Source organism: Schistocerca serialis, chromosome 6 (assembly GCF_023864345.2).
Source record: "Schistocerca serialis cubense isolate TAMUIC-IGC-003099 chromosome 6, iqSchSeri2.2, whole genome shotgun sequence".
Taxonomy (NCBI): Eukaryota; Metazoa; Arthropoda; class Insecta; order Orthoptera; family Acrididae; genus Schistocerca; species Schistocerca serialis.
Genome location: NC_064643.1, coordinates 448,242,541 through 448,265,495, shown reverse-complemented (window position 1 = coordinate 448,265,495; position 22,955 = coordinate 448,242,541). Strand labels below are relative to the sequence as shown.

The 22,955-nt window shown below is 44.3% G+C and overlaps 1 protein-coding gene across 1 annotated transcript in view; it reads left to right on the top strand.

Annotated features, from left to right (window-relative positions):
• LOC126484914 (band 4.1-like protein 4) overlaps positions 1 to 22,955 on the top strand; it is a 583,005-nt gene that overhangs the window by 457,819 nt on the left and 102,231 nt on the right. Inside the window, exon 7 of the mRNA XM_050108514.1 lies at positions 13,295 to 13,382. Coding sequence (XP_049964471.1) covers positions 13,295 to 13,382 — 88 coding nt within the window. The remainder of the gene's footprint in view (positions 1 to 13,294; positions 13,383 to 22,955) is intronic.

Below are 22,955 nucleotides of genomic sequence, written 5' to 3'. Positions count from 1 at the left end.
AAAGAGATGGCCAAATGTACCGACCGACCGCCGAGTCATCCCCAGCCAATAGGCGTCACTGGTTGCGAATATGGAGAGGCATTAAGGACCCTCATCGACATCAGTCTCTTTCCTCAACGTTTTCATCCAGAGATTGTGTTCCACGTTCCCTCCAGATGCGAATCCTTCGAGAATCATTCTCCAGATCGAATCAGGACTGATCTGTGGAAAGAACATTGGCCCACTGTTCGACGGTCCAGGTGGTATGGTGGTGATTTCACTCTGGACTTTCCCTTCTGTGAAGACGCGTCAGCACTCTGCCGAAACCTCCTATACACGGTTTGTAGGATACAATACGTCCAATGGGCGCTGCGAGATCAGATGCCAGTTACAGTCAAATAACGGCCCTCTCTTTCTGATGTTACACGTGGTCGTTCCTGCTCTGGTCTTCGGGATTCATTGTCGATCTCTATAAGCTGTCGCCACATCCGAGAAACAACAGAACGATTCATATTAAGGCATCGGGCCACATCAGTCTGCGACTGTCCTGCTTCCATTCTTCCTATGGCCCTCCACTGCAGAGAGTCTGGTAGGCGTCTTCTCTGTGCCATACTGCAACGTCTCTGTCTGTACACAACGACTGTGGATGTTGGACCACACAGCAAACACTACCCCGTTCGACATGTGTTCTGACGTCATCTTTGGCACAATTGTCCGTTCACCGGAATGCCATCTTCAGTTCAGAGCGCGATCGTACGGACATTTGATAACACCTTGAATGATCATACCGTGAATTAGACACAGGTCTGGAAAATAGAGGTTTGTTGTATTAATTTTAGCAGCCAGTGTACAACTTAATTTTAATTTGGCGCGTTAAGTGGTTCAAATTAGACTTAATCTGAAAATAGAGCATGTCAAACAAGCTATAAAACATGTTCAGTAAAACATGAGTAACTCACTGTTTTCGTAAACGCAACCACAAAAATATTTATGTAAACTGGAGTATCCACTACACACCGCATGGCTCGAAGCGAGCTGGTTACGTGCCTACATCAGACTACTCAGTCTTTTTCAAATTCGTCATACACTAAACAAATTTCTTGTTTCGAATCAGCATCCATATAGTCAAATTCATTATCATCAATGAAGTTAGTAAAGCCTACCTGTCATTCAGATTCACATAACGAAAATTAAAGTTTTCTCTTATGATATGTACAATTTGTCTTATCAGGATCAGTTTTTTCTTCTTAATTTTCCGTTATTTTCCTTCTTCGCACTTTCTTTGATTTTCCGTCTCCCTTCTTTAATTTTTAACGCTTCTTTGTATGACATAGTTGCCAAAAATGTGGAGCGTTTCTTTTCTGTGTTATATTTATACATCTGTTACTATATTTGCAACCATGTAATTTTAATAAAAATAAATCTATAGTTCTGTGAAGTTATCCGAAGTAGGCAGTCATTGGATGCCATATTACCCCAGGGTACATTGGTTGACTAAATACATTAGAAAAATTAATTATCAAATGCAATCTATTAAATGCTGATTCTCGGGATGTAGAAACGTGTTAAGTGTATCCTGTCATAAATTCATTTTTAATAATTACCTCCTGAAATTCACAGCAGAAAAATTCCAACAAACGATGGCAAAACATCTAACAATTCCATCTAACCCAGTGGCATTCTGCCGAATAAATTCAGTCAACACCAGTAGAGCGTAGTAGCCTTCAGGAGCTTACAATTATCTACTTCACAGTGATCGACCCCTGGCTTTGAGCTCATATTCTGGTCACACTGCGTGAGGAACATTGATGTGTTATATCTCGCTGGAGTCGTTGGAATGTCTACTTTTATTTGAAAGATGAATATTACATTTTAGTTGAAAATCGGGCGGCATACGCGGTAATATTTAAGACAAAGAGTGCTTTTTCGAGTATTTTTGGCCAAGTGTCAAATTTGAGGAGTCATACAAGTCAGACCGCAATTGGGAGAAAACTTTCCTTTGCACAGTTTAAAGATACAAGCTGCTCAACTTCTAGTCTAATTGTCGTGGCTTTCCAATTAGCCGTTTTGTCCTAGTAACGGTGGGTCTGAATTGCTGAAATTCGCCTAATGTTGATACATATTAACGAGAGGAAAAGCGTAAGTGCAAGCTCCGTTGTGGCCTTTTACATCTGTTATGTTTTTATGCACGTAAATCTACATAAAGAGCTAATGTCACACTTTGATTTAGTGTTTCTATGCGTCGCGTGCACGCGTCGGACCTCTGAACAGTATTTCCACTTCACTGTTCATTTTTGTTGTGTTTACATCGCGGCTACCCGACAGGTAGGGAACAATCGTGCTCCCATTCGATGTTTATTCGTTTGAGACAGTGCTCGTAACTTAATTAGTTGGCTTGTACTTGTGTGAAATCATGCATCATTTAAGGAGCTGTGAAAAGTCTATGGTGATCAGGCTGAAAGAGGACAGGACTCGAGCAGTTCCGTACCACAGCCAGTAAAGAGAGCGTATGAATGTCTTGGTATTACTGAAAGTACAGTGAAGCGAAGTTCGTAAGAATATAGATAGACAAACTTAATGCCTTGTGTCTCTACAAATAAGAGTTCTGGAAGATGACAGAAGTTTTTAGTGGACGAGTTTGCACACGGAGTCATGAGAAGAAAATTCACGACTTCTATGTGGAAAAGCAGTTTCCAACAGTGTCAGCCGTGTTGTAAAAGTTGAAGACTGAAGTGGAAGATTTTCCTAATATGAACGAAAAAACCCTTTGGCGTACTATTCGAAAATTAGACTTCGGATGCAAAAAAGTTCAACAGAAGACGTGTGCTGATGGAAAATAAGAAAAAGATACGAGTTTTGCGGTAAATAAGACACTTGCGCAACATTGGATGGTCTATTTATTACACTGTTGGTGTGGTGAAAATCATTCCAGAAAGTTTGTCTGACAGGAACGAAAAATTACTTATGCATCTGTTGTCACAGAGGAAGTGTTAAAGAGTGTATCGGCTGGAAAGGAGGAATTCAAGCAGCATCCGGTTCTGGAAAAAGGATTATAGTGTGCTACACGGTAACAAAGATGAATTCGTGCAAAATGGTAGCTTACGTTTTATTGGCAAAAAGGAGGTGCAGATTATCATTCTGAAATGAATGCCAGACATTGCGAAGAGTGGTTTTGAAGCGTTCTCGAAAAAGTACCAAACAGATCTGCGATTGTTTAGGATCAGGCTCCATATCTCACAATGATAAATCCAGTGTCACTAAATCAATCTACGAAATGGAGAAAGGATTCTATTGTTGAGCGGAATTTACCGAAGCTGGCCTTACTGGAATACGCGCATTTCAGAGCGCTGGAATACCTTTTGGAAAGCATATTGCGATCAGTGGACAAGGAAATTAAACTTCTGTGGTTGCCTGTAGCGTACTACGAATTGATCGCCATTAAAATTATTTGGGCATCTGCCAAGAACAAGATAGCAAAGAAGGACAAGAATTTTAAAATAAACGATACTTCACAGTTGGGTCGCTCCGCTCTGGAAAGTGTTCTCCAAAGTGTTTAGAGGAATTGTGTGAGTCATGTAAACAAACTTGAAAATAGTTACGCACAAGCAGCCCACTGTCTTGACATAGCAATACAACCGTTGCTGATCCACGTAGACGACTGCAGTAGCAGCAGCGAGACCCCAGCCAGCAGCCAAAGTGATTACGGTAGGTTTTATTTCAGTCATCATTCTTTATTGCAGAATTTATTCGAACTTACCGACTTTTCCATTTACTGTAGATATGTGCTAGACAAATGTTCATTTATTGTGAGTTGCTTCCATATCGAACATTTATTTGCAATTTTCCATATTATTTCCCTCTGCTCGCAACAGAAACTGAACGCGGTTATGCTGTACTGGAATGTGACTACGAAGTTGCCGCTCTTCGCTGATAAACAGCCGCTTATGGCGCATTACAACGGTGGTGGTGGGCTGGTGTGACAACGACGCTCCACGGCAACCTCGCATATATTGCAGCTACTAACGCAATGGCTTTACAAATTCTTAACTGACAAACACGAGAAATGTTCATTAGTAAAGACACACGCTGTAAGCAACGAATGTTCAAATTTAACACCAATGCCTTGTCCGTCGCAATAGCTGCAACGGTAAGATTAATCGCAGCGTTGTACGTTTGACATTATAGCCATGATGATCAGAAAATAAGTAAAATCCGGCTGTAAATAGAACAAGCTCGTATCTTTAAACCGTGCAAAGGAAATTTTTCTTCTAGTTACGGTCAGATTCTTATGCGTCCTTAAAGTTGACACTCACCGAAAAAAGCTATAAAAAACACGGTTTCTCTTAAATATTATCGCGTTTGCCATCCCCATTTTAACTACAATATAATAGCCATACACTATATAAAACTAGACATTTCCACGATTCCGGAAACATATCGATGTGACCAGAATATGAGCTCAAAGTAAAGGGTCAATCATTATGAATTGGATACTAGCTTAGAAAGTGGTAAGACGCAGACATGTGCTATGTTACCAGCTACGTCAAATTCCCCCATCCTCCTCTGCTTACATTGTTTTATGTGCCTACTTATTTCCCTGAACAGACAGGATGACAAATATTGAACTATATGAAAAAAAGTAAATCAGTTGCAAACTACGGCGTGCACACACTTTATTCAACATGTAAACGATATTCAGATTTAGGTTATGACATGTTCGATATCTTTGCCATCATTGTCGATCATGTGGCGCAGACGAATAAATTCCGCATGACCCATTCAAGTGTCGGAACACTGATGCTGTCGATGACCTCCTGAATGGCTGTTTTCACCTCAACAATGGTTTTGGCGTTATTGCTGTACACCTTGTCCTTAATATAGCCCCACAAACAAGGCGCATGTGTTCAGATCCGGAGAATATGGCAGCCAATCGAGGCCCATGCAAGTGGCCTCCGGGTACCCCAGAGCCAGAATGCGGTCCCCAGAGAGCTCCTCCAGGACATCAAACACTCTCCTGCTTCGATGGGGTCGAACTCCGTCTTGCATGAACGACGTCTTGTCGAAATCAGGGACACTTTGGATAATGGGGATGAAATCATCTTCCAGAACATTCATGTACCGTTCGGTAGTCACCCTGCCATCAAGGAATATCGCGTCGATTATTCCGTGGCTGGACACTGCACGCCACAGAGTCACCTGTTGACGGTGAAGAGACTTCTCGATGGCGAAATGAAGATTCGCAGTCCCACAAATACGCCATTTTTTCTTATTGACGAACCCATCCAAGTGGGCTTCGTCGTTAAACCAAACCTTGCATTCGCATACTAATTCCCATCATGCGCCGCGGCCAACCGTGCAGTCTGTACGTCCCAACGCAAACCGTTCCGAAGTTATGACAGTTTAGTTTCACATAGTTCAATACTTGTCATCATGTGTTTTTTCAAACTAAGGTAGCACAATCATTGTGGAGGTGCGGGATTCACATCTCATATGATCTAACGGACTTTGATGTTCTTTGGTTTCCCTCATACATTTAAAGTGACTGCCAGGTTGGATGCTTTGCAGATCCCTCGGCCGATATCCTCCATCGTCCAATCCGTGCTCGTGCTCAATCTACAATCACCTCGTCATCGTCGGGGACGTATAACTCATATCTTCATCGCTCCCATCATCTAAGTCTAAATCTACTTACATATTCCACACTCCACCATATGGTGCGTAGCGAAGGGTACCCTGTACCACTACTAGTTTCTTGCTTTCCTGTTCCATTGTCAAATAGATGGAGAGAAGAACGACTGTCTAGATGCCTCCATAAGAGCCCTAATTTAACGTACCTTATCTTCGTGGTCATTACGTGAAATGGATGATACCAGCAACAGAATCGTTCTGCAGTCACTTCAAATGGCGGTTCTCTAAATTTTCTCAATAGTATTCCTCGGAAAAAACGTCACCTTCCTTACAGGAATTCCCATCTGCGTTTCCGACGCATCTTCGTAACACATGTGTGTAGTTCGAATCTACCGTAACAAATCTAGCAGCCATCTCAGAATTACTTCAATGTCTTCCTTTAATCCGACTTGGTGCATATTCCAACACTCGAGCACTACACAAGAACAGGGCGCACTAGCGCCCGATATGCGTCTCCTGCAAAAACAAACCCTACTTTCCTAAAATTCTCCCAATGAAATGAAGCTGATAATTCACCTTTCCTACCAGAATCCTTACATGCTCGTTCCATTTGATATCGCTTTGCAACTTTATGCACAGATATCTAAACGACGTGACTGAGCAAAGCAGGACACTACTAACACTGTGTCCGAACATTATGGCTTTGTTTTTCCTACTCATTTACATTAACATACATTTTTCTACGTTTTGATCCACTTGCCTTCCATCACACCAATTAAAAATTTTGTCAAAGTCGTCTATGTCATCGTACTGGCACTCATCTTCGACACCTTCGAGTGCAGTACAGCATCATCAGCAAAGAACCACAGATGGTTCTCCATCCTACCTGCCAGATCATTTATGTGCGTAATAAATAATTGCAGTTCTGTTATACTTCCCTGTGACGCTTTTGACAATACTCGTGTCTCTGATAAACACTCGCCGTCGGAGACAGCATACTAGGTTCTATTACTTGAGAAGTCCTCGAGCCACTCACACATCTGCTATTCGTTAGCAGTCCGCAGTAGAGCACAGTGTCAGTTGCTTTTCGAAAATCTAGGAATATGGGATTATCTATAGTTCGCAGTATATCACGTGATAAAAGGGCATGGTGAACAAACTTGGCAATGTTACTCGCATAAGCGTCTTGTTGTTCCCGTTCTGAAACAGCAGCTGCTGTCGATGGGACCAGCGCGTTTTGCGGCAGCGGCGGGAGGACGCCGGCCGACCGAACGCTGTCGGATGATGGAACTCTGCTAACAGAAGTAGGGGGAGGGGGTCGTAGAGCTCCTAATGGCGCGGCCGTCCCATGGGAAGCAAAGCCGCTGGCCGCTGCGCCCTCACACCAGCAAGAGGGAGAGGGAAAGCTGCGCCTTTATAGTGTCCACTTGCCAAAGCTCTCCCCCACCGGCGCTGCAACAGGACCTCTCCTTTTCCCATCCTGACCACGTACATCGGGTTTGCCGTGCGGAAATGTCGCCAAATGAAAAAAATTAAAAGTTTCCATTACTTTTTAAGAATATACACTGAAGCGCCAAGGAAACTGTCATAGGCATGCTTATTCAAATACAGAGGAACGTAAACGTGAAGGATATGGCGCTGAGGTCGGCAACACTTACATAAGATAACAAGTGTCTGGCGCAATTGTTACATCGTTTACTGCTGCTACAATGGCAGATTATCAAGATTTAAGTGAATTTGAACGTGATGTTATAGTCAACGTACCAGCGATGGTACACAGCATCTACGAGGAAGCGATGAAGTGGGGATTTTCCCGTACGACCGTTTCACAAGTGTACCGTGAATATCAGGAGTCTGATAAAACATCAAAACCCTAACTTCGGGCTGCGGCCGAAAAAAGATCCTGCAAGAACGGGACCAACGACGACTGAAGAGAATCGTTAAACTTGACAGAAATCCAACCCTTCCTCAAATTGCTGCAGGTTTCAATGCTGGGCCATCAACAATTGTCAGCGTGCGAACCATTCAACGAAACATCATCGATATGTGCTTTCAGAGCCGAAGGCCCACTCCTGTACCCTTGAGGACTGCACGACACAAATCTTTACGCCTGGCCTGGAGCCGTCAACATCGGATTGGACTGTTGATGACTGGAAACATGTTGCCTGGTCGGACGAGTCTCGTTTCAAATACCCTCGAGTGGAAAGACGTATACGAACATGGAGACAACCTTACGAATCCATGGACCCTGCATGTCAGCAGGGGACTGTTAAGCTGGTGAAGGCTCTGTAGTGGTATGGGGCGTGTGCAGTTGGGATGATATGGGACCCATGCTACTCCTACATACGACTCTGACAAGTCAGACGTAAGGATCCTGTCTGATCATCTGCATCCACTCATGTCCATTGTGCATTCCGAAGGATTTGGGCAATTCAAGCAGGGCAATGCGACACTCCACACGTCTAGAATTGCTACAGAGTGGCTCCAGGAACACACTTCTGAGTTTAAACACTTCCGCTGGCCACAAACCTCCCCAGACATGAACATTATTGAGCATCCAGAATGAGATTTTCACTCTGCAGCGAAGTGTGCGCTGATATGAAACTTCCTGGCAGATTAAAACTGTGTGCCCGGCCAAGACTCGAACTCGGGACCTTTGCCTTTCGCGAGCAAGTGTTCTACCATCTGAGCTAGCGAAGCACGACTTGCGCCCGGTCCTCACAACTTTACTTCTGCCAGTATCTCGTCTCTTACCTTCCAAACTTTACAGAAGCTCTCCTGCCAACCTGAAGAACTAGCACTCCTGAAAGAAAGGAGTGCTAGTTCTGCAGGTTCGATGGAGAGCTTCTGTAAAGTTTGGAAGGTAGGAGAGAGATACTGGCAGAAGTAAAGCTGTGAGGACCGGGCGTGAGTCGTGCTTCGGTAGCTCAGATGGTAGAGCACTTGCCCGCGAAAGGCAAAGGTCCCGAGTTCGAGTCTCGGTCGGGCACACAGTTTTAATCTGCCAGGAAGTTTCATTATTGAGCATACCTGGAATGCCTTGCAACATGCTGTTCAGAAAGATCTCCATCCCCTCTTACTCGTACGGATTTATGGACAGCCCTGCAAAATTCATGATTTCAGTTCCCTGCAGCACTACTTCAGACGTTCGTCGAGACCATGCCACGTCGTGCTGCGGCACTTCTGCTTGCTCGCGGGGCCCCTACTTGATATTAGGCAGGTGTACCGTTTTCTTTGCTGTTACTGAAAGACTTTTGTTTCACTGCAGAAATGGGCACGCTCTTTCAGAAAAAGTCACTCCATGTACATTTTATTCGTAACGTGATAAATCTCACAAATGCGATCCTATACGCAGAGCGGTGAATGTCATGGAAAGCACTGGAGGTGACATCGGTCATCGACTGTTGAATGCTATGCTATGCGGTTTTCTCCGTCCTTATTTTACTCAGTCCGAGTAGAGTATCTGGAAGCCGATAAGATGAAGATACTGCAAGTTAACAGCAATCACAAGGTGCGAATAGAACGATCGTATTATCAACAGTGCCATTCTGTCAGAACACCATACAAAAATACTACATGCACAACTCCAAAGAGAGCATTTATTTGGTATGTTTTTCGAAAATTTGTGTTTACTGTTCAATATTATTGTATTGTCTTTGAGTCAATAACCGCACAAGACAACCATCTGGTGCTTCTCACAGTTTCTACACAACATTTATCATTTATTAATTATGAAAATTGGATATATTAAATGGCTCTTGTATGTTTCACGTGATACTGTGAATTCCCGTTGTTGCTCGTATGTATGTGAAAAATACAACTAACTATCGGATATTTATTGATAGAAGCTCCCACAAAGTACATATGTAACTTCTGCTTCTCTTCTTTAGCATCTACAATAACACGCTTTCCCTCTGGAATAACATTCCCATTTGCTATATTTTATTCTTCCAGCATAACGTCAGTCCTATGATGCTATACAACCAGTGCAACTGACCTTCCATCTTAACCTCACACGCTATACACGCACTTAAAATGCCGGCCGCTGTGGCTGAGCAGTTGTAGGTGCTTCAGTCTGGAGCCGCGCAACCACTACGATCGCAGGCTTGAATCCTGCCTTGGGCATGGATGTGTGTGGTGTCCTTAGGTTCGTTAGGTTTAATTAGTTCTAAGTTCTATGGGACTGATGACCTCAGATTTTAAGTCCCAAACCTTCGATGTTCGGTTTACACACTGCATTGCTCCACAGCAAAGGTCGTTGGCGCAACAGAACTGTGTTCAGATAAGGTAGCAATATTTTGCTGTCTTCATTTGCCTTTCAACGTTGTAGCTTCTGCAGAGAATCTGGCAGCGTTGATACTAAGCTTGCTATCGCTACGTTTGTCCACACTGCAGCACTACATCTGAATACGACATAGAAGTGACGGAGGTGGATCTGCCAGAAGTACCTCTATAGGTTATTTAACAAGATAGTGACACAAGGCTTCTCTATTACCAGCCAAACGCAGTAACAGAATGCTTTTTGTTATACAGTCGTTTGCAAACGCACAGACTTCTGTTAAACATCAAGAATTAGCGTTATTGATGCATTAGAAATTTTCTAGTATACACAGCATGTACTGCCGCATTTCGACACTGCTGCTGCTTCTCCTCGACAAGCGAACTCGGATTCACGATACGTACTTTAGAAGCAGTCTGCGTAGGCCGCCACGCTGGCAGTTGTGCTGCGCGGGTTGCGAGAGTAAGAGGCGCGGGCAACAGGGGATCTTTCTTGTTTGTTCAGACGTGATATTTTCTGAGCCAACACCGCTGCGACCAGAATCAACATTTCTCCTAACGGCCTACTAAAACTCGTGTTCGCTACGGCTGAGTGATGTATTCACTGAGCGTTTATAATAACATACGACCATGAGCCGTGTCAGCAACGGTGGCGCCGCTGTTTTGAATAAGCCCCCAGTTGTGCCTCACTGCACTGAAAAGGTTTCATCACATGCGTTTCTTTTGCTGACGCATTGCTTTTATTAAGTGATTATTTTTGTTCTTAAAAGTGAGTGTTCTGATTTTAAAAATAATAATAAATGATATAAGTTTTTATGTTAAACTACCGGCGGTCTCTTGTCTGTAGAAATATCTATCTTCTTAAACGTTCGGTGGTGTCCACCTTTTCCTTCCTTGTGCTGATCTATCCATCCCTAGGTAATTAATACAATCAACATGAAATGTTTTGCACGTTCTTGTCTTTCCTTTCCATTTTTCCCTCTACTACTCATTGCAACACCAACTAACTCTGGATGATATTGTGCGTATGTGGTACATACCTGTCCCTATTTCTGATAAAGTTCTTCACTGTTGACTTTCTCCCTCGTCTTCTCTTATTATTACTTTTTCATTTCATACTTTATCTGTCCATTTAATTTTTAAAATTTATCTGTAGTGACACCAAATATTCCCAGCTTCTTCTTTTCCGGATTTGCGATGGTTCACCTTTCTTTCCATCCAATGCCGTGCTCCGGAGGTACACTTTAAAAACTTCTCCCTCAGCTTCATATTAATGTCTGATACCAGTTTTTTTACTTATTCTAGACAGAAACAAATAAAGTACATGGTAATTACCATTAAAAGAAAGATTTATCAAGTTACACTACTATTGACCGGTAATTACCATTAAAAGAAAGATTTATCAAGTTACACTACTATTGACCAACCTTAAGTAACTTCAGTTGTACTAGAAGTCACGAGCAGAAGCTCTTCTTCTATGCAAGATGCAATGCATAGTTGAGGCTGAAGATTACCCCACGATGTTCCAACTCCAGACGAAGACGCCTGAATGACTGCACGATTCAATTCTGTCATCAGATGAGAGGGTTATCGAAAGTAGAGGCTTAGTACAGTTATTTCCGAATCAAGAAATCCACATTTGTTTTCTAGCTGTAACCGCTGTTTTTTGCAAGAACTGCTGGATTTCAACCTTGGGACTGCTGGAAAGTGCCCATATAGTAGATGGTTTTCCTGATGAGCCTGATGTGTTCTCTCCGCACTGGAGGATACTTCATGAGGAATATCTGGTGGCGCTTTGCTTGCTGGTACAGTAGTAAAAGTGGAGTAGGTTTCAAACAGCCAATAATAAGTCTACACGTTCCCTTTAGCGCCTTGTCAAGCATGTTTCGTGGGTAGATTTGTACCAGGCTGGGCACGTTAGTCGTACGAATGCTGCACAAATCAAGGTATCTAATGACCCGAAGTATGCCACTGGTAACCGTGAGACCATGATACTAACACTGCTAGATTTCAGAAAAGCATTGGATATCAACTTTTACCTACTGCTCAGTCGAAAGCTGCAACTAAAGTTTCGAAATTCACTTTTTTGGCTAAAGGGGCCTGTACATTTTCGACACCATGCAACGGAAAATCAAACATAATATTTACCTGATCATCTAAAAAACATGTTTTTAAATTGTTTCAGAACGTAAAACGAATGTTTTACGTTAATCGCCCTACAAAGATGATTACTGATTAAAATTTTCAAACAAAATGAAGTGGTCGCTATATTTTGTGCCCCAAAATATGTTTTTTGCTTTGTAGCCACTTTGCAAGTACTTCTCTGCAATCTACAATGACACAACTCAAAATAAGCGCGATTCTAATTGGGTTCCCAGATTAAAGCTGGCATCCAAGATATGCTACAAGATTGCATCCTAAATAATCAAACGAAAATATATATTTGAAACTAACCAGCTTATTACAGTTCTTGGTTGATATAACCTTCAGTAGATAATTTGCTACCTATGCTATTTTTGGTGATTATAATCATTTTAATGTGTATTTTGTACTACAAATTTTGTTTTCTGGAGTTCTAAGTTGCTAAACTAAAACTGATTTGCTGTGACGTATTTGCTATCTTCATGATATTTACATTTCATGTCACTGCAAAGAGCTCCATTTTACAATGAAACTTACTTCTTGTGTTTCTAATTATTAATAGGATATATAATTTTGTTGTTTATTCAAGTTCTACAGAGATGTCATAGTAATTCTATTAAGTGCACTGATGTTATCTGCAACATAATATGAAAAATGATAAAAATAAGACTTCTGAGACAACGTGAGATAGTAAGCAATAACATGTTACAAGAGATAGTTACCGAAAAGTCACAAGTGGTTCAGTATTGATGTGCCGCAAAGGCTCTACAAAAATTAATTTCCATTATACGATAAATCTAATCTTTTACTGAAATTCACACAGATAAAAGCAAGTTAAATTTCTAACTATGTTTTTTGGGGCTTTAATTAAATGAGATCCCTCGTCATATACCTACAAGCTAATTCAGAGACGCAATGTTTTTGAAGACAGATAATTTCCTTCACAAAACATGTTCCTGCATTGTCTAAACTATTTTCAATACTCTTCAAAAATCATAGCCACATTACTGGCAGTTCGCCGGCCGCGGTGGTCTCGCGGTTCTAGGCGCGCAGTCCGGAACCGTGCGACTGCTACGGTCGCAGGTTCGAATCCTGCCTCGGACATGGATGTGTGTGATGTCCTTAGGTTAGTTAGGTTTAAGTAGTTCTAAGTTCTAGGGGACTGATGACCACAGCTGTTAAGTCCCATAGTGCTCAGAGCCATTTGAACCATTTTTTTTTTTTTTACTGGCAGTTCCGACGGTAATCTGTTTGTTTCCGCTTGCAGAGGTCAGCTGCCAGCAGTGGCGGAGCTGAACTACCTGGACAAAGTGAAGTGGCTGGAGATGTACGGCGTAGACTTGCATCCTGTGCTGGTAAGTAACTTTTCCCCACAATAAAGACCGTTCTAAAGCAAACAAAATGGGCAGCCTTCTTACAGCTTTTGAATACAACCTTCCAGCCTACAACAAACAGCTGCTTTCTCTAATATCTCACTGACAGAATTATTTCTTAGAAGCTTGCCTTGCTGTTCCTTAACACCATCTTTCCCCATATTAAAACCCACCCACCTACCCACTCACTCACTCACACACACTCGCTCTCACACACACACACACACACACACACACACACACGTGTGTGTGTGTGTGTGTGTGTGTGTGTGTGTGTGTGTGTAGGTTTTATACTTTACACGCACTGTGTAATCAAAAGTCTCCGTACACCCGGCTGAAAATTACTTACAAGTTCGTGGCACCCTCCATCGATAATTCTGGAATTCAGTATGGTGTTGGCCCACCCTTAGCCTTGATGACAGCTTCCACTCTCGCAGGCATACGTTCAATCAGGTACTGTAAGGTTTCTTGGAGAATGGTAGCCCATCTTCACGGAGTGCTGCAGTGAGGACAGGTATCGATGTCGGTCGGTGAGGTCTCGCACAAAGTTGGCGTTCCGAAACGTCCCAAAGATGTTCTGTATGATTCAGGTCAGGACTCTCTGCAGGCCAGTCTATTACAGGGATGTTATTGTCCTGTAACCACTCCGCCACAGGCCGAGCATTATGAACAGATGCTCGATCGTGTTGAAAGATGCAATCGCCACCCCCGAATTGCTCTTCGACAGTGGGAAGCAAGAAGGTGCTTAAAACATCAATGTAGGCCTGTGCTGTGATAGTGCCACGCAAAACAACAAGGGGTGCAAGCTCCCTCCATGAAAAACACGACCACACCATAACACCACAGCATCGGAATTTTACTGTTGGCACTACCCACGCTGGCAGATGACGTTTACTGGACATTCGCCATACCCACACCCTGACATCGGGTGGCCACATTGTGTACCGTGATTCGTCACTCAAATGGTTCAAATGGCTCTGAGCACTATGGGACTTAACTTCTGAGGTCATCAGTCCCCTAGAACTTAGAACTACTTAAACCTAACTAACCTAAGGACATCATACACATCCATGCCCGAGGCAGGACTCGAACCTGCGACCGTAGCGGTAGCGCGGTTCCAGACTGTAGCCCCTAGAACAGCTCAGCCACTCTGGCCGGCTGATTCGTACTCCACACAACGTTTTTCCACTGTACGGTCGTCCAATGTTTACGCTTCTTACACCAAGCGAGGCGTCGTTTGCCATTTGCCGGCGTGATGTGTGGCTTATGAGCAGCCGTTCGACCATGAAATCCAAGTAGCCCACCTCCCGCTTAACTCCTATAGTACTTGCAGTTGATACTGATGCAGTTTGTAATTCCTGCGTGATGGTCTGCATAGATGTCTGCCTATTATACATTACGACCCTATTCAACTGTCGGTTGTCTCTGTCAGTCAAGTGACACCCAATCACCTCACCACGTTCGAAGTCCGTGAATTCCGCGAAGCGCCCCATTCTGCTCTCTCACGATGTCTAATGACCACTCAGGTCGATGATATGGAGTACCTGCCAGTAGGTGTTTTCACAATGCGCCTAATATGAAAAACGTATGTTTTTGGGTGTGTCCGGATACTTTTGATCACATAGTGTACACCTTGCATTGTGACAAGATGTGAACTATATGAGTAGCATCTAATGTGAACAGAAAACAAAACGACATTTAACCTTTTGAACGTCATTCAGTGACTGAGAAATAGTCAAATCTCCAGTGATAAATTTCCTCTCTTGGCCACTTTAGCTAATTGTACGCATATTGAGGGAATGGTGAGAGAAGGACCTAGCAGCAGTCTGTATCATGGAGCCGGTAGCAATGTGTGTCCTGGTCGAACCGTTCTGTAGGGGGGCACGTACATGTGACTGACAAGTTTGAATTCCTTGTCTCACCAACAGATTTATTTGTTAGCAACTTGTCCTACTGTGCCCTCTCACCCTCTCTCCCCAGAATAAGAACACACACACAAAATTCCATGTTCCTTCGAGTCATTAGTTTGTCACCTGCCTTTGACATGGGCGTTGTAGTACTGTCGTCTCTGTAGAGCAGCAAGAAACCTTTGATTGGGTCCATTTGACTTACAACATCCTATCGCAAGGTGTCCACAGTATTACTGTTAGGCGGGGTAGGTCTGCTTAGGACAGTATTGTCTGGTGAAATAGATCTTTTTCCTTGTGTCTCCGGCTGACTAGTTTCCTCGAACATACAGAAACCCCTGACAAAGTAACTCAAAATACCGGTCATCGGTCTGCAGTGTAGCGCTTGATCATCCTGTGTGGGGACCTCTTGTACGACGAACTTAAGTTTAAAAACTGAAAGCAGAATTAAAGATCACAGACATTAATATTTAGATACCTACCAACTTTGACTTCGACTTGCCTCCATTCTACTAACCTGCACCTCCCTTTCCCCTCTCCTTTCCCACCCCCCTACCCCCCAAAAAGAAGATCCCTAGACAGATACCGTTAGATCTAGGTGGCTGCAGGCTGTAAAGTAGCAGCTTAAACGTACATTTCTCTCGAATGTACGATGTCTATTTAAGAAGTAATTTAGCATGTCGTTATAGTCCACTTAGCGTGATTTTTTAGTTGTTCTGTTGGTAACCACGTCTGAAAACTGATTTACAGTATTAGTCATATCGCATACTAATTCTTCTGACAGCTGTCAAAAAGGGTACATGTGTTATTGTAGCATTAGCGATTCTTTATTGTGTATAAAAATGGATCAGAGAATTTAAATGAAATGTTGTTGTAAGAATAGAATGAAGTGCAGGGAAGTTTTAGAAATGTTAAATATTGCTTTCGGGTGTCTGTTATGAGTAACTCAACCTGCTTCCAAATTTGCTGAATTTCTAGCAAAACCAGTAGCGAGTGCAAATCGCTCAAGAGTCACTAGATGAAGTCAAGAACGAAGCAGAACTACTGAAACGTCTCATAACAGCTGATGGATTACAGGTTTAGGGATATGACGTGTAGATTAAGGTTCAGTCGTGTCAGTGTAACCATTCCGCATCGCCAAGGCCGGAAGAAGCTCCACAAGGCCGCTCGAATGTGAAAGATACGCTCACTGTTTCATTCGATTTTGTCCGTGTAACGCACCATGAGTTCTCCCATAAGGTCGAAAGGTCAATAAGGAGTAATACTTAAAATTTCAATACTATCTGCATGGAGGAATTCGAAAAAAATTCCGATTTGAAGCGAAACGCTTCTTAGCTTTTGCACCGCTTTGTAAGTTATTGCTTGTTCGTGAATCTTTGCCGAAAAACAGTACCTCCATATTCGGCAGATATGGTTCAATTCGACTTTTTTCTGTTCGCAAAAGTAAAGTAAACTTTACACAGGCGTCGTCTGACAATCAGAGGTGAGATTAAAAACGCACTGCTGAGAAAGCTAGAAGCTTTCGCAAAGGTAATATTCCAGACCTGTTTCGGAGATTGGAAAAGCTCTGTCGTAAGTGTATAATACATAATAGGGATTATTTTTAAGGGAATAGCATTCATGTAGACGAAAAAATAAATAAATTGTAGAAACTTCTTGGACTCAACTTGTATAGATATTGTAAAGCCAATAGTTTCCGTGTGACACTTCCTTAAAACAAGACCGTGGTAATAACAAATCCAAATTACGTTCCCTTCTGGTTTTGTAGCGTTTCGCTATATTTTGGAAACCAGTGTGTATTTGAAAACACCTCGAAGATTTGATAGGACCCGCGACCCAAAGTGTCCATATCAGAATGTATATAGAGTATATTTTTTCCTCCCTCCGAACCTCTGGGCCCGTGCCGGTGAGAACGCGTGCCGTGGTCGGTGTGGCGTGGGTGTTCCTTCCGGCCCGCACACGGCAGGCTTCCTCATCAGGCATCGGCCGTCCAGCGCCCTCCGCTCAAAGGAGCTGAGCTGCCTCTTAGCCCTCCTGGCCTTTGCGGGGTTAGTTCCGAGCGGTCCTCCTGCAGATCAAATGGAGCCGCCAAGTGCCGGCGGCGGGGTAGGGAGGGCAGGGGAAGCCAAGGAGCACGAGGGCCAGCGAGAGCTGGGCCACGTAAACCGACTCGACTGGCAAAGAACATCGGAGGTGCCACGCAAAGGACCGCGGAATCCCAGCGGCTGCGTGCGGCCAGTCTGCTGTGGGGCCTGAGACAGTTCATAGCCACAGCGAGTCGCAACAGGACGCCCCAAGACCCTTGCAACAGAGCATACTAATGAGTAAATTCTTTCCGTCTTTTCAAATCCACGAACACTGACTGTGACAAAACTTCATAAACATAGCAAGAAATTACTAATTTGGATATCTGTGTTGAACCAAGAATTCATAACTAAATCCTGCCACAATGAAGTAAAATATGTTCATTCATTACCTTAAATCTCAATCTCCTCAAAATATTACCTGTCTTAGTAAATGCCTCATTCAGTGCATAATGATAATATTCCATTTGTAATAATAATAACTTCCATCAGATCAATAAAATAATTCCTAAGAGCACAATGTTTTGTGTCCTTCCTGTTCAGTCTCATTGCCAGGACATCCCACTACAACTCCCTTCTCCTCTTCTCACGACCAACACGTAACACCTACTTATCTTCGCACTGTGTCTGACGAGACTGTTCGACATAACAAAACAATACAAATATTACATGCGCGTCCTAAGGCATCCAAAAACAAGAAAATTACCATTAAAATTATATATACACACACACCTTTCACTAGATGTATCGTGCGAAAGATGGACAACATATCTGAACTGTGAGGTGCATGCTTCCCTTGTGACAGCCTGTCACCTGATCCAAAACGGATCCTGCACCGTGACGTTTCACAGCGATGTTTTCAATGACGGAACGTGGTGAGCTAAACCCTTTCAGAGGAACTACTCTCTAGTAGCTGCCGACTAACAAATTGCCTGATCAAAAGTCTCTCGACACGTATCACTATACATTAATAGTGGGTGTATCCACCTTTGCCTTTGGAGGAATGGCAGCCTGTCCCTCCGCACGACCCAGAACCAGAGATGATGTTGGACGATAGGGTCTCGAGCGAAGTCGATGTTTCGACTCACCCCAAAGGCGTTCCATTGGGCACAGGTATGGACTTTGTGCAGATTCATTTCAGGAGTGTCATTGTCCACAAACCACTACCTCACAGGTGCTACTGTATGACAGGGTGCATTGTCATGATGATACAAACTACCATCGTCTCCAAACTCTTCTACAAGCAGTACAGAATGGTGTACAATGTGTTCGCATGCTTCTGCATTTAGCATTTTCTTAACCACAGCCTACCCACGAAGAACTACCACCTACCGTAACACCACCTCCTCCGTAGTTCCCTGCTGGCACTACACGCAACAAGCGTTAATATTCTCCAGGCATTCGCCAAATCCAAACCCTTCCATAGGACTTTTACAGGGGCGTGATTCATCACTCCAAATCACTCGTTTCTAGTCATCCAATGTCCAGCAGCGTCGTTCTTTGGACCAACTTAAGCACTGTTTAGCACTGACTATACACATTTGAGTCTTACGAAAAATTGCCGACCGCTGTATCCCATTCTTTTTAACTCCCTACGGGCAGTCTCTGTGCTAGCTCGACCGCCGATTTGGAATTCATGAGAGTTTCCTTCCGCTGGTGTTACACTATTCTGTACAACCACCGTCCGCAACGCTCAGCGATCCCTGTCCGTGGCAGCATTTAGTTATGATTTCTTGGTTCAACACAGATGTCCAAATTAGTAATTTCTTGCTATGTTTATAAAGTTTTGTCACAGTCAGTGTTCATGGATTTGAAAAGACGGAAAGAATTTACTCATTAGTATGCTCTGTTGCAAGGGTCTTGGGGCGTCCTGTTGCGACTCGCTGTGGCTATGAACTGTCTCAGACCCCAAGGCACACTGGCCGCACGCAGCCGCTGGCATTCCGCGGTCGTTTGCGTGGCACCTTTGATGTTCTTTGCCAGTCGAGTCGGTTTACGTGGCCCAGGCCTGACTGGTCTTGGTTTAGCTGTGGTTGTTCCTCAGCGTTTCCACTTCACAGTCAAATCACGAAAAGTCGACTTGGGATAGTTTAGAAGGTTTGAAATGTTCGTGATGAATTCGTTACTCAAGTGACTTCCAATGAATCCATCTTGCCGCGGTGCCCCATTGCAGACTGCTAACGAAGGTACGAGCATATGGACTAGGTGTCCAGATATTTGAGTGGCTCGAAGACTTCTTAAATAGTAAAACCCGGTATATTGTCCTCGACGGCGAGCGTTAGCAGTGATAAGGGTGTCGTGAGGAGTCTGCCAGGGAAGTGTGATAGGAGGACTATTGTTTTCTATGTGGATAAATGATCTGGCGGACAGGGGAGAACTGCAATCGGTGGTTGTTTCTACATCTACATCTACATTTCTACTCCGCAAGCCACCCAACGGTGTGTGGCGGAGGGCACTTTACGTGCCACTGTCATTACCTCCCTTTTCTGTTCCAGTCGCGTATGGTTCGCGGGAAGAACGACTGCCGGAAAGCCTCCGTGCACGCTCGAATCTCTCTAATTTTACATTCGTGATCTCCTCGGGAGGTATAAGTAGGGGGAAGCAATATATTCGATACCTCATCCCGAAACGCACGCTCTCGCAACCTGGACAGCAAGCTAAACCGCGATGCAGAGCGCCTCTCTTGCAGAGTCTTCCACTTGAGTTTGCTAGACTCTCCGTAACGCTATCACGCTTATCAAATAACACTGTGACGAAACGTGCCGCTCTTCTTTGGATCTTCTCTATCTTCTCTGTCAACCCGACCTGGTACGGATCCCACACTGATGAGCAATACTCAAGTATAGGTCGAACGAGGGTTTTGTAAGCCACCTCCTGTGGCTGTGTTGCTGATGATGCTGTGGTGTACGGTAAGATGTCGAGGTTGAGTGACTATAGAAGGATACAGAATGGTTCAGACAAACTTCCTAGTTGGTGTGATGAACGGCAGTCAGCTTTAAATGTAGAAAAATGTAAGTTAATGCGGATGAGTAGGAAAAATAAAACCCCTAATGTAACAGCATATTTAGTGTGCTGCTTGACACAAAAAAAAATGGCTCTGAGCACTATGGGGCTTTACATCTGAGGTCATCAGTCCCCTAGAACTCGGAACTACTTAAAACTAACTAACCTAAGGACATCACACACATCCATGCCCGAGGCAGGATTCGAACCTGCGACCGTAGCGGTCGCGCGGTTCCAGACTGAAGCGCCTAGAACCGCTCGTGCTTGACACAGTCACGTCATTTAAATCTCGGCGTAATGTTGCAAAGCGATATGAAATGTAACGGGCATGTAAGGATTGTGGTAGAGAAGGCGAATGGTGGACTTCGGTTTATTGCAGAATTTTGGGAAAGTATCGTTCATCTGTAAAGGAGGCGGCATATAGAACGATAGTGCGACCTGTTCTTGAGTAGGCCTGCTCGAATATTTGGGATTCGCACCAGACTGGATAAAGGAAGACGTCGAAGTAATTAAGAGGCTCGTTGGTTCGAAAACATGCAAGTCTTACGGAGATGCTTCGGGAACTGAAATGGGAATCCCTGGGAGGAAGGCGAGGTTGCCGGCTGGGGTGGCCGAGCAGTTCTAGGTGCTTCAGTCTGGCTGGAGCCGCGCGACCGCTATGATCGCAGGTTAGAATCCTGCCTTGGGCATGGATGTGTGTGATGTCCTTAGGTTGGTTAGGTTTAAGTAGTTCTAAGTTCTACGGGACTGATGACCTCAGAAGTTAAGTCCCATAGTGCTCAGAGCCATTTTTGAACCTCTCGTGACATCTAGTGGTAAGTTCCGCATTACGCAGGGGTGTCCAGATACTTTTGTCAGATAGTGTATGCTGAATTCGGATGACCGATTTGGCCGCAGCTTATGGCCTCTGCTTGACAGTGTCGCGACCGAGCCGATGGATCTGGAAAAGAGGCAACGAGGCTAGCAGGTACCTAGCCCGGACGCGATAGCCGCGGTTGTGCGCGGAGGAGAGATAGACGCTGGTCGGGGCCGGCTCCGCGTGTTCTTGAATAATGCACGCCGCTGACCGCGCCTGACAAATTGAGGCCGCCCTGCTACCGCCGCGGCGCGATTTATGCTCGTGACGTGGGGCGGGAGGCGCACCGGCGAGGCGGCCGGGAAGCGCTGGGCGCGAGCTCAGAGCGGCGACCGGGCCGCGACTCGGCCGATGCGTATCGCCGCTGCAAGAAGCTGCCGGCGCGCCATTAATCCACCCGACGCCGGGCTTTTTGCTCGGCCACACCCCGCACCTGTGCTGTGCCGCAGATAAATCCACTTCTCACCAGCCTCTCCGTGCGCACAATGCCGTCGCCGAGCGCGCGTCTCAGGCACGCTGCCAAATACCTCCCACCCCCTTTTGCAGAATGACGCATATTTCTCTTTCGAAGATGTACACCAAAAGGAGATGCGGTAGCAGTGGTACTATTCACATTACATCGGGTGGTTATAATTAAATTGCATATACTCACGGAGGTAAGTATCTTACGCAACGCAACTTGGTAGATATTCTAATGCGTTAATGCTTAACTGATTTACGCTGGCATAAAATTTTGGGCCACCAGTTGCAAATTTGGCGCTTTACAGCATCTCGCCGAAGTCTCCGATGCTCATATTGAACAAATTTTGTAAGCAGCGGTTAATAATAACTTCAGCACTATGCCTTCTCCCCTTTTTGACCTTTTCTGCCCGTGTCCCGTTTCTAATCCATTACATTTGGAAACATTCATACGTCTTTCATGCATTCACAATGCCACATTTGCGCCTGGTCGTCAAAACTGAAATTATTTATTTTCCACCGTAAACCGGTTCCGCATTAACGCCACGTTTCGCTGCTGTACGACAATTGCAGCCCACACTAGACCTCTGTGAGTAACTGTACTTCAGAATGAGATTTTCACTCTGCAGCGGAGTGTTCGCTGATATGAAACTTCCTGGCAGATTAAAAATGTGTGCAGGACCGAGACCCGAACTTGGGACCTTTGCCGTTCGCGGGCAAGTGCTATAACATCTGAGCTACCCAATCACGATTCACGACCCGTGCTCACAGTTTTACTTCTGCCAGTACCTCGTCCCCTACCTTCCAAACTTTACAGAAGCTCTCCTGCGAACCTTGCAGAACTAGCACTCCTGAAAGAAACGATACTGCGGAGACATGGCTTAGCCATGTTTCTAGAATGAGATTTTCACTCTGCAGCGGAGTGTGCGCTGATATGAAACTGTGAGGACTGGTCGTGAGTCGTGCTTGGGTAGCTCAGATGGTAGAGCACTTGCCCGCGAAAGGCGAAGGTCCCGAGTTCGAGTTTCAGCCCGGCACGCAGTTTTAATCTGCCAGGAAATTTCAGCTCCACTTCAGCTATAACCATCCGGTACGAAGTGCTATATACACCCCGTCAGTCCAAAAAGTTTAGAGACTGAATTAATAAAATTTAAAACAAATTATGATGGTTTTAATGGTTCAAGTGTTCTGCATGGTCTCCCACCACTTGAGTACAACCCCACAGAACGTCCATAAAACCATGTGA